The sequence below is a fragment of the Cetorhinus maximus genome, chromosome 20 (assembly GCF_964194155.1).
Source record: "Cetorhinus maximus chromosome 20, sCetMax3.hap1.1, whole genome shotgun sequence".
NCBI lineage: Eukaryota > Metazoa > Chordata > Chondrichthyes > Lamniformes > Cetorhinidae > Cetorhinus > Cetorhinus maximus.
Window position 1 is genome coordinate 62,406,244 of NC_135898.1, and position 13,165 is coordinate 62,419,408.

At 43.0% G+C, this 13,165-nt stretch overlaps 1 protein-coding gene across 5 annotated transcripts in view; it reads right to left on the bottom strand.

The window, feature by feature from the left end:
• The window catches only part of LOC144694432 (carbohydrate sulfotransferase 15-like), a 76,485-nt gene that overhangs the window by 26,145 nt on the left and 37,175 nt on the right, over nt 1-13,165 (bottom strand). For all 5 annotated transcript variants that reach the window (XR_013579752.1, XR_013579751.1, XM_078564828.1 and 2 more), the window contains 2 exons: nt 7,547-8,273; nt 3,999-4,338 (listed from right to left, as the gene is read on the bottom strand). Coding sequence is in view for 3 of the 5 variants with exons in the window: in XM_078564828.1 (XP_078420954.1) it covers nt 3,999-4,338; nt 7,547-8,047 (841 nt within the window). In the remaining 2 variants the exon portion in view is untranslated. The remainder of the gene's footprint in view (nt 1-3,998; nt 4,339-7,546; nt 8,274-13,165) is intronic.

Below are 13,165 nucleotides of genomic sequence, written 5' to 3' on the forward strand. Positions count from 1 at the left end.
AATGGCGGAGCAGACTCGATGGGCTGAATGGCCTAATTTCTGCTCCTATGTCTTATGGTCTATTGCAGATTCCAGTACAAACGGCGCCCATTTTGAAGTGTGTATCTGCTCATACTCATTTATATATTGCCAAACGCAAAATCTGTGAACCAGTGCAATTGGGCAGTGTTTTAAAATGTAATTTTTTCAGAAAAAAATTTGCTCTAAAAAATTTTCTGTTGCACATTTATAAGTGGTAACATGGTGAAGTTTGATTAAAACAGTAGAAAGCAGGTTTATCGAAAGAGTATTTCTACTTATTGGAAAAAACAAAACGAGGGACCATAAGGGGCCAGGAATTTCTGCTTCATTCCACTGGCTTTCTCAGCTCAATTCAAAATATAAATCGACACAAAAGATCGCAGTATTTTAAGCATAAATTGCTTTCAGTGCGACTAGAGTTTCTGCAATCATTTGAGCTGGTTTTAAAGACATCAGGCTGGGAGTAGTCTTCACCCACATCCCCAAGGTTATCAGCATTGGGAGTATCTGCTAATCGCGTTCACTTGCAGGCCTTCAGGGAGGCTTCAAAAATTCAAAAAAATTAAATAGGTTCTTTTGGGCCTAAGGACACTGAGCTTTTAAATGCGATTTGTGTTAATTCACAAAGAGCCTGACTAATTTATTTCAACATAACTAGAAAATAGTCCTATAGGTTTCTTTTAAAAAGTAATTGAAATTCGAGTTACTCCGGTGATGATTGTTTGATTGACGCCGATTAAAAGAAAGCATGAGGCTGTTCAACCCATTCATAATTTAAGGCCTCTGTCAAGTCACAGAATCACAGGATATTTACAATGCAGAAGGAGGCCGTTTGACCCATCAAATCTGCGCTGGCTCTCTGAAAGGGCATTCTACCTAGTGCCATTCCCCTGCCTTATCCCCGTAATTTTGCACGTTCTTTCTTTTCAGGTACCAATCCAATTCCCTTTTAAATACCTTGATCAAACCTGCCTCTATCACCCTCTCAGGAAGTTTGTTCCACACTCCAGCCACCCTCTGGGTGAAAAAGATTTTCCTCACATTACTTTTACTCCTTTTGCCAATTATTTTGAATCTGTTCTCTTGAGTGGGAACAATTTCTCACTATTTACTTTGTCCATTCCCCTCAGGATCTTGAATACCTCTATCAAGTCTCCTCTCAGCCTTCTTTTCTCCAAGGAAAACAGTCCCAACCTCTCCAATCTATCCTCATAGCTACAATTCTTTATCCCTGGAATCATTCTTGTGAATCTCCTCTGTACTCTCTCCAATGCCTTCACGTCATTCCTCAAGTATGGCACCCAGGACTGGATGCAGTATTCCAGATGAGGACATTATTCCCAGTCCTGTCAAGGTGTAACCCATCCTCCTTGTACTGGTCCCACCTGCCCCAGAACTGGTCCCAATGCCTCAGAAATCTAAAGCCCTCCCTCCTGCTCCATTTCTTCAGCCACGTGTTGAACTGCTCAATCTTCCTATTCTTATGCTCACTAGCACATGGCATTAGGAATAATCCTGAGATTACTGCTCTTGAGGTCCTGATTTTTAATTCCCTTCCTAACTCCCTAAACTCTGCTTTCAGAACCTCATCCCTTTTCCTACCTATGTCATTGGTCCCAGTGTGGACCATAACCTCTGGCTGTTCACCCTCCCCCAAAAGTATGTCCTGCAGTCACTCTGTGATATCCTTGGCCCTGGCACCAGGGAGGCAACATACCATCCTGGAGTCACATTTATGACTGCAGAAACGCCTGGCTGCTCCCCTAACTATGGAATTCCCTACTACTATAACATTTCCACTCTTCCTCCTCCCCTCCTGTGCAGCTGAGCTACCCCATGGGTGCCATAAACTTGGCTCTTGCTACAATCCTTTCAGGATCCATCACGCTCATCAGTATCCAAAATGGAAAAGTGGTTAGAGAGTGAGATAGCCTCAGGGGATTTCTTCACTACCTGCCAATTTCTCTTAGATACTCTGGTGGTCACCCATTCCTTCTCTGCCTGCATACTCCTTAGCTGCGGCGTGACCACCTCTCTAAATGTGCTACCCACATTATCCTCAGTCTTGCAGATGCAGCAGTGACTCCAGCTGCCGCTCGAGTTCCGCAGCCCAGAGCTCAAGTTTCTGCAGCTGGTGACACTTCCTGCAGATGTAGTCATCGAGGGCACTTTGTTTCTGCATAACTTCCCACATCCCGCAAGATGCATATTCCACATAGCGGAGCTACACTGACATACCTTAAACTTTATATGAAGTGTTCACTACAGAATGGTATAGTATAGTACAATTACTCATCTGTCACTCACCAATCGTCTCGTCTGTGCCAAGTCCGGTAAGGCCTAGACTTACCAACCAATCAATTTACGGGACTCCTGTGACGTCACTTTAAGATTTTATCTGTAAACTCCCGGCTCTCTCTCCCTGCTGCTTTATGGGCTCTCTCTCCCTCCGTTGCTTTATGGGCTCTCTCTCCCTGCTGCTTTATGGGCTTCCCCTGTAGCAAAGTAAGAGCCAGCTACCAGAGGCTGAGGCACGATAGAAAATGGAAAGATCACCTCCTTCCCTCTTCACCGAACTCCCTCACCAAACTCCAACTCAAGCACTCTAATGCACACAAAGCAGCGCTCCAGCGCAGACAAGGCAGCACTGAAGGAGGTCTGTTTTTATGCTCCGATTCAAGCTTCTGAAAACCAGTTTAAGCCAGTTATCTACTTAAGTAGCTACAGCTCCAAGCAGAACCTGTACACCGCTGATTTAAAGCTGGGCTAAACCTCAACATCTCCCAACCCAAAGAGCAACTTTTAGTTAATTGCTAAATTAAAGAAAAGACTAGACTTTTGATGGAAATTAACCATAAATAAAATTAATCCCTAAAACTCCAACTCAAGAACTTTAATGCACACAAAGCTGCATTCCAGCGCAGTCACCTCTAATCCTTCTCTTTATCCAAAGAAAAGAGCCCCTACCTGTTCAACTTTTCATAGTAACTATACTCTCTCAGTTCTGTTGCCATCCCTGTAAATTTTTATTGCACTTTCCCTAGTGTTTCTATGTCCTTTTTATGGCTTGGAGGCCAGGGCCAGGATTTTACAGTCGGCATGCGGGGGCGGGTCCGATACGCCAGCAGTTAAAATGACACGTGGTGACGTCGGGCGTGTGTTCAGACGTCAGCGTGCAGTCTCGCGATGCTTCGTCCGGCGGGCATGCGCCCGCCGATAATCAAAAGACCTACTAAGGCCATTAGCAACCTCATTAAGTTGAAACTTACGCTGCCCTTCCAACCTAACGGTTGGCAGGCAGGTGAAAATGCCAAGCAGCCTTTACATTTTTTTAGGAAACCTCATCCACAAGTGGAATGAGGTTTCCGAAAGCTTTTACAAATTGAATGAAAACTTTTTTTTAAAAATAAAAACATGTCCCATTTCATGTGACACGAGGGGGCATGTTTAATAAAATTTTTAATGTTTTGAATAATTTCTTTAAAAAGTGCTTCAGTCTCCCTGAGGCAGCTCTGTGCCTCAGGGAGATTGAAGCGCTCTTTCGCACGCATGCGCGGAATAGCTCTGGACCTGACTCTCCCTCCTCCACCCGTCCACACATGTAATGCTCACCACTCGCATATTACGCTGGGCGGGAAAAATTCTGCCCCAGAACTCTGCAAAATACTCTGACTGCAACCAGGCTAGAGCCCCATACAAGTTTAACATAACTACTCTTAAAACTGGAAATGAATCTCGTCTTTCATTTCTCAGGTACAGACAGTCCTGAACACGCTTTGCCCTGTGTTAAATATTTTTACGGTAACTGTTTCCCTTCATTCGCAAAATTGTGAGGTAGTATTAGTCCTGACAATTCCTCATACGCTTGTAATCCAAAATGGTGATGCCAACTTTGACAAGTAGGCTCCATTACAGTAGCCTTTGTTCAAACTTTCTTAGCCCTACCATGGGAGTAAGCAATAAAACAGGCCACTTACCAAACCTTTTCCTTGTCCACCAGTGAGGTTCTTTGACTATGGAAAAACTCACTTCCGGATGAAGGCGAAGTCTGTTATACAGATCTGTAGTCCCACACTTTGGCTGCCCTATGATGTAGAAGTAAGGAAGACAGCGGAGGCGGTAGTGTTCATCACCACGGTGTTGCAAGTGTTTCCAAATTACCTTTTTCAAGTAATCAAATATAGCCTGAAAATGCTTTGTGTGTAGAAAATAGGCATTTTTCTTATAAGGGTCCGTGGATGCAGTCCCTGTGTATCTTGTATACCAACAATGGTTCTTCACATTTTGAAGAAACCTTCTTGGAATGACAGAAAATAGCTGCAATATAAAAATAACAAATTAGTTAATCAAGTCAATACCTAGTTTTCATTCAAAAACCATCTTGACCCCACATTGTTAGATATTTAATTACAACATTTTATTTACAGAATGTTTGATCATGTAATTTAGTGCCATGTGGCACACAGTGCCATTATGAAACCTTGTAAAATATTTGTAAGCAATAGTCTTAGCTATTACCCAATATTCTGTTCAGTGTGATCTTTGCAGCTACAAATGTAAATTGTAAAAACATTTAATATTGGCCCAAGTCTTTCGATCAGAGTCAGAACCGCTGTGCCCAATGCTGATCATGCAGTAAACTACTCACTTACCTGGATACGGTTTAAAAGGACAAACTTCTGATTCATGATGGAGAAGAACCTCAGTGCAGCAATCCACCCAGAAAGCAGTGAAGGTACTCAGTGCAGAAGACCTGCCCCCTTTTTATGGCACTAGCCGCTGTAAGGTAAATCTAAATTTCCAGTGTCAGTGTTAGTGAATGGATGACTGGGAATGAGTAAACGTGTAGGTGGTAGGGTGGATGAGGTTGCATGGTGGCAGGTAGGTGAGGAGGGTGAGTAGGTAGTTACATCGGTGTGGGGGGGGGCAGGTAGTGGGATCAGGTCGGGAGGGGTTGCCAGATCAAAGGCTAGTCAGGTTGGGTCGGGGCTGTAGTTGGGTGGTGGGGGTAGTCAAGTTGGGAGGTGGAGTGGGTTTCGGGTGGGTGGGTCAGCGAGGGTGATTGGGGGTGGAGTCAGTTCTGTAGTTATCCAGGAGTTAGACAAGAATTTTTCTGTCTAACATGTCGGTAACTATCCAGATAACTAAGTCCAACCTATCCTTCGGAGGGTCCCGGAGAGCAAGAAAATTTGCCCATCAGAAGTTCAAACTTCCCGGGCAATTCCCATGGAGTCAGCACATTGGGACTTCTGCAGGGTCCTGTTGCACAACTTGGGTTGTACATCCGGTCTCCGATGATCCAGAGACTGGAAGATCTGGGCCATTGTTCTTACTGCCCACTTTCAAAAGGTTCTTGTATAGTTTGACATCACAGGCACTGGATTCCAGAAAACATGAATAAAGAGAACATCACGTGTAAAAAAAACATCCCAACCACAAACCTCAGTTTAAGTGAAGGGATTGAAAACATTGGCTTTTTGTTGAGTCAACACAATTTAAATACCTACACTGTTCGAGAGTTTCTAAAATAAAACTTACACAAATACATCTGCCATCAAGCATATTGTAGAACTAACCTCCAACTGAACCCTATCAGAACTCAAAGTTCTACACTCAGACAGTCTGCAGTCTGAAGGTTAGGCTGCTGTAGACACTTTGAGGGTAATTTTAATTTTATGTCACAGTAAAAAAATGGGTGATAGCAAATCAGCAGCCCATTTACATCTCTCCTGATCTTTATTTCCATTGAAGGCAAAAATTAATACTATTAGCTAGTTGTGCTGGGTCACTGGGCATGGCATATGCCAACAGCTCATTCAAATTACTGAAATGAGATCTGACACCCAATTTCGGGTGAACCTTGGATTTGGGTGAGTGCTGTGTGCACACTAGTTTCTTACATGACAGAAAAATACCAGTGTGGCTCAATCAGGGACAGCAGTCTTACCAACAATCCTGAATATTTGTGGGTTCAAATTTCATTTCAAAATGCAATAACCTAATTTGTTTGTTTTGATTTTAGTTTAGCATTAAGAATCTCAAGGAGCTAACTGGCCAACGTTCCTCCAACAAACAACACCACGCAATAAAAAAGATGAACTGGTCATTTGTTTCAATGCCTTTGTGGGGCCTTGCTGTACATAAAAGACTGCCAAACTTACCCAGCTAACAGCACTAAATGCACAAAATAATTAATTCACTGAGTGTTTTGAGACATTTCTGGAAGATGTGCTAGGTCACTATATAAATGGAAACTCTACCTTGGTTAAAAAATTATTAACTTCTTCATAATTCCTTTTTAGGCCTCCATGAAGCATATGAATCCATCTATGGTTCTGCTGAAACCTTGAAAATTATGCTGCCTCTTGGCAATTGCTAAGAAGTTTAGTATTTTGGGATATTCTCGATAGACTGATGTGAAAACTAAGATGCACTTTGCATCTTCCCAGTTTAAAGCGTATTTAATTTTATAAATCTCAAGATACATCATGTATAAACTAAAAGAATGGTTTTGATCATTGTATGTGAATTACACAATCTTCATTGAAGGTTACAGCAATAAGTATAGACTTAGATAAACAAATGCTCCATAGGATCCTGTTCTGTGCTGTTGGGCCGAGGTGTTTTAGTGAACAATAGCGAGGATTCAATAGTGCAGATGTTACGATTGATGAATGTTGTGAAACTTTGTTCATCACTGAGCAAGTGAATTATGATGTATTTATATATAATTTGATATTGTCATGATTAAATAGATGGGTTTGGAACCATAAAATGGTAGGTTGTACTAAATGTATGAAAGAAGCAGGATTATAGGCCAAAGAGATTTTCTCATTTCATGCATTTACATGTGATTATGTAAAGTGAGAAAGGCTTTGCACAGCTTTCATACCTTTTCCATACTATTACTACACTGGTTAAGATTAACCAATGCACCATACATCAAAGATTGAACTTGAAACTTTCCTTTCTGCTATACCATACAGCATTGAGCCATCGGGGTAGCCAACTAAGAACTGTACTAATATTCACAATCCTATACTTCCAATAATCATCCTTAACTAAATGAATCATCCTCCTCAGCACTAATGAATAATTTTTAAAACAAAATCACTGCCAGTATTGGATTCCACACAAGGTATAGGCATTGCACTTCAGTATTTAATGGTGATTGGTTGGCGTACCAATGAAAGATGTTTTTCAATGTCTGAAACAGATGCTCCTTAGTACTAACTGAATTCCATTAAAGTGATTCTAACCTATTAGTTACATGCAACAACTTGTAAAGCTGGCATGTACAGTATTAGTCTAGACTACAGCACTGAGAGCAAGATCCTTAAATAGTGATGCCAAATAGTATAATTTAATTACAAATAAAAACACTAAGTAGAAGATTGTTGTGCACTGTATACTTTTAACTTAATAGCCCATCTGAGAGTTGTAAAAATACTTAAGTATTGTTTTCTGAAGACTTCATGGAAGACATTGCAACAGATATATTATAGAAAAATGTATTTCAACTTACATGTGCTTCTTGTTTTACAAGATCCTCCCACCCTGGCAGTCTTCTTGGCATGAGCTGAAGTTTGGAATCACTAGTTTCAGTGATGAGTTCCGGTGTTGCATAAGTGATTTTTTCTAACCAATTAAATGGCGAGGAAAACCCATCAGTGTCACCCTCAATTTCTGCAGAGTCCAATTCTGGAAATTCTTCATTATTTGTGGCTGTACTATACTGGAACGGGGATGGAGTCAGCAGTAATTTCTGCTGGTCTCTAGTTAAAATATAAGATGCCATAACTAGGCATAGTATTATTACTCCCAAAAACAGGGTGCCATGTTTGGCTTTCCAAGCAAAAATATGTCCACTCCACCCAAACCTGCGCTCTGCTTTGACCTCCAGTGTTGCAAGTAATTTCACTGGCTGCTGCTCAGCTTCATAAAATAGTCGAGGAAGTTTTTGATAGTCTTTGTTAAAAGTAAATGAAGCAAATTTATTTTCTGTACGATCAGTTCCTGAACGCATTTTACTCAGTCACGTATCTTGTAATAGTGAAGCAAAAGTACGCGGCAGTTGTGCATTGAAGAGCTACATCTTCAGCTGATGTTCTGGACTAAGTTCTTTTGTCACTCCAGCATTGAAAACAGTCAACTTCAGTTGATAAGTGGTTTGACACTATCTTGTTCTTAAACCGTGAAGACACTTGGCCGGTGTCAGTTAGTGGAGGTAATCAGTCTGCCTTTAAACATACCTGCAAAGATAGAAAAAAAAACAATAAATACAAATATATGCTGCACGTTTACATTATTTTTCTTCACTTATTGGAAAATGCTGATAACCATGTTACATACATGATGTCAGGCAAGGGGAGGGGGATGGGGTCGGAGATGAATCTTCCCTGGGCCCATCGGAGGCACACCCCCATAGGTCATCACACCCTTTAACCCGGCCCCCCAATGCCTCACTTGCTGAGACCCCGATTTTACCTGGACTGTTCCGCATGGTGGGAGTGGTTGTAGCCCCAGCAATGGCCAGTGCTCCTGGCTGGCGCTGCTGGGCATCCAAACATGTCATCGGTGAGGATGGTGATTAAAAACCTCGACCTACAGATAGTGCAAGTTAAAAAGCGCAAAGAACATCTTAAAATTTGTACAATAGCTTGACTGGCTGGTAGCTCTCTACACAGGACTTCTTCCCAAGAATGGGGCGGATGTTTTGCTGCAAAGGAATTAACGCTGCTCCCAAAGTTAAATTGCTGTGGGGCAGCCATTGGGAGAGCTCCCCTGATTTTGTAACTGGGGGAGCAGGAACCGTGGTGCCCAGAAAGTCCAGCCCAATGTTTCAGGTCATTGGTCTTTCATCAGATCTAGAAAAGGTTAGAGATGCAAAGTCAATGACCTGAAACAGGGGTTGGAATTTAATGCCCCCAACCTGGAGGTGGGTTCAGAGTAGGGGGAGGTGAGGCAACCATGTGATCGGATTGGAAGGTGCGGGGTGAACATCCCATCTTCTTCACATCTCCCACCGATAAAGTTTTGTATGGAAAGGCTGGGGGATGGCCTTCCTGCCTGGAAGCACTTAAGCACTTAAGGGCCTCATCTGACCAGCACTGGTATTCAACCATAGGGTCACACCATATGGGTCTACCACTACAACACCAGGAATACTCAGGCGGTTAGGCCTGGAGCCTGATGGAGTGGCAGTCGTGTGGTGGGGGTTGGGGGGAAGTTTCCTTCTTACTGGACACTATGCCTGACAAAGACACCCACAGGCAGGACTGAAGAGACTTGGAGTAAGACCCCCCCCCCCCCACCGTCTCCCCCCATCGTCCCTTCAAATTGACCAACCTGCCCTCCCTCACTGGGACCTGCCTGTCTGGCCCAGTGAACACGCCCTACACTCTCCTGTTTCTTTGGGCTCCATCGTTTATCCCTGGTATAGGCCCCACTGTAGTACTAGCAGTGGCCAACGGTCCAGGCAGCACTGCTGGTATTTGAGAGCTGCAGGCCTCCAATTGGTTGGTAGCTGTCAGGGGCGGGACATTGCACTGCACCAGAGTTTCCAGGGAGAAATTTACCTCACAAGAGACAGGAAGCCTGTTGACAAGCAGGTAAATGCGCCATTGGGTCATAATCCCATTGGGTATCCTGAAAATGGCAGTGGTGGGGTTGTCACAGGTTTTCTGGCTGGTTTGACAGGCCCCCTTCACCCCCTGCCATGACCATTAAATTGTGCCCATTAATTCTGTTTCTTTCTCTATAGTTGCTGCCTGGTCCCCTGCTAAGTATTTCCAGCATTTTCTGTTTTTATTTCAGATTTCCAACATCTGCAATATTTGCTTTTGACGTGAAAGTATGAGACAGGAAGTATAACCATATAGAAAGTTTTCATAATATTACAGGAGGTCATTTCCTGTCTCGCTGTTCTCAGTAAACCTGTGGCTGTTATTTCATAAGGATATGAACATTATAGTATGCAAAGTATAGTGTACTGTTGTGATGCTTAAATATAGGCGTGTATCGAATTGTCAAATTGTAGTTAAGCAGACACTGACTTGGGTTCATTCAGAAGTTAGTTGCTATTCAGGGTGGAGATCAGAACCTTGGCTTTGTTTACAGTAAAAGTCAATTAAGAAACTGCAGTCATTGTGGTAGAATTTTATTGCCTTCGTCTCTAGCGCAGCAATGGGACTATTCTCAGATCGTGAATCTGACCTCCCAAATAACAGGTCTTCCAATCGCTCTTTACCAAAGCTAATCAATTAGGAGGCTCTCTCCAAACTCCCTGGCTTATTAGAGAAGGCGAGCAAGATGACACGGCCATTTTGTCAGAGGAAGGATTTCTGTTTAGAGGGCCCATGGCAGGTTTCACGTAGACATTTCAGGCCACAGCGCCCACAGGAATGGGGAGGCTACCTCTTGGTTCTCTTGCTCTTACTTGGAGGTCCAGCAGTGAGGTGAGCTCTTCTCAAGGATGGGAGGAAGAGGACAACCTCGCCAACCAAACAGGCCTGGTTGGAAGTGGCCGACGAAGTCAGCAGCCAGAGTATGTTCCTTTCAATCAAAGATCCAGGACCTCAGGAGGGCAAGACAAAAAGTTTCAGGTGCCATGCCCTACACTCTCACTTGCCCAGCACTCTTTGCATAGTTAGCCTCAGTTCAACACAACCTGCAGCGCCACTCATTCCTCTCCCTCAGTCACTTCACATCCCCATCTCACCCTTGCCTTCAGCTTAATGCCCTCTTGCACCCATGCCTTAAAAGTGACCCTCCATAGTGGTGTCCTTTCCTCCTCTGCATAAAAGCCATTACAGCACTCGAACCTAACTGCTTGCTCTCCTTGCTGGAGGATAGAGCACACAAGTTGGTTGGGGGCAGACCAAAGGGTAGGGGGACATGGACCTCCAGCATGAGACACTTTGTCGGCCAATGCAAATGTGTACCCAGCTAGCCACCTGGGAAGGAGAGCCGTGCTCCTTAAAGACACAGATGTCCGCAACAACCTGCCAGGGCAGTCTGAGCCTCCTGAGGCACTAGTACTCAGGCATGTTGGGATAGCAAGTCCCCTTGCCTCCTTCCAAATGAATCTCAGTATCCACCCCCTTTACCCTGTGGCAGGGGGTGAAGTTGAGGAGAAGAAAGCTGGTGCTGTTGGTGGGGCAGCTGGCAGTGTGAGCTGCTGCTATTGACCCTTAGAAGAGATGGACAGTGGGGTTTTATAAGTTAGCACCTATGACATGGTAAAGACTGGCAGCAGGACAATGCAGCTGAAGGTGGGTGAAGTGCTGAACAAGTGAAGTACCAAGCAGTGAAAGCACTCTCTGAGAGGAGGAGTGTTTTGCACAGCAGCCTCTCGCCTGGCCGTGACTGCAGCTCTTCAGTGCAACTGGTTTCCCGGCCTGTCAGTTTTCCTGAGGAAATTCCTCTCACCGTGCACTCACCTTCTCTGACCTACTGATTGCTGATACAATGTGGGATTCCTGTGCTGTTATAAAAGAGGGGCTCCATGCACAAAATTGCTCAATTGCTTCCAGTACTTCAGCTGCCTTCCTGTCGCAGCCATGGGGCTTCCCTGCTACACTCTCAGCTCGCCCTGGGAAAGCCGCAATGGGGCGGGGGGCGGGGTCCCAACCCAATGTCAATTTCTTAATTTTCCCTATCCCCCAATCCACCTCCACTGGCCTGGGAAAATTCCATCCAGTTATGCTATATTTTGCAGAATCTCTTTGTTGATTCCAAAAGTTCTGCCTTGTTGTGCTCCACTGCCTTTCTCATGCATCACCATAAAAGTTGCATCAGACAATAGGTGTTTTCTATTTGACACAAGACAGACAAGAGACACATGTCTATGTAAACTTTGTGCAAGCGGCAATGAGCGAGAGCAAAAGAGAGGATATGGGAGAGGTAGATCTCTAACTGGCCTATAATTACCTAGGTGGCCACAAGGTACACATGGTAGTTTTAGTGAAATATCACACCATGCTCCAAACCACCAAAATAACCATGGACAATACCACAGGAGAGATGCTAGTTTAATTTAACCAACAGAATCTATTAAGTCATTATCTACAAACGTTTACAAACCACAGCTTTGTTAGCTGCTCACATAACACTTGCTAGCATGAAACCTGGCTAAAATTTGATTAGTAAACTAAAACCATGGTTAGACAATGGCCTAGGAAAAATGAGAAACTGCAGTATAACCTGAGTGTTTTCTCATCCCATCCCGAAAAAAGGCAAAAGCAAAGGTCACTGCAAACCAAATATACAGAATAGAAATTAAACTTACAGTAAGTACATCCATAACTGGTCAGAGTAAACCTTCTAATTGCACTTGAAGCAACTCAAAAGTAATATGAAGTTAATACCAACAAATTAAAAAAGTTTTAAAATATAGATTCCCATGGCAAAAAAAAACATTAAACAGCTTCATAAATACAAGATGATGTTCTTGGTTCCAGTGGAGCAGTTGGAAAATAATAGGTTATTAAAACAGTGAAAGATTGCCTTGGTATTTAATAATTGTCAAAAATGTTGCTTTGGTGTTTAGATGAGTCACATCAACTGCTGTGGAAAGTTTTATTTCTATGCCTCAAGAGTTGCCACATGTCCAATTCATGCATTTACACTTTAAAGAAAGCACCAGCATTCATGCTAACCAAAAAAGGTTTTACTTCAACCAAAACCCCAGCAAACCATTGAATGTTTTCCAAAGCTTTGCTTAAAACTCTGTATTGAAATACAATGCAGTGTTTGTCCTGCTTCATAGTAGTTCGCAACCTTTAAATCAGCTTACTGTTTTATAAGTCTCGAATACATTTTATTTTAAGGACAGAACATTGAATTGAAATATCTGACTCAGCAACCATTTCAAAATCATACTCCTGAAGTGAGACAGAATTTAAAGTCTTAGCTTTAAATACTTAAAGCTAAGTATTTCAGCTGCTTGCTGCACAAGTAGAGCTCAGTATTATGTCTGACCCAAATCTTTTCACATATAGATGTTATGTGTTACATTGCAAAAAGGGGGAATTGGACTACCTACTTTCAGCACAGTCACCCTATTCTTCAATGTAATTTATCCCTCTGCAAATCGATGGATCAGGCTCAATAATCCAGGAGGGAAAAATCAGTGGGCATATAT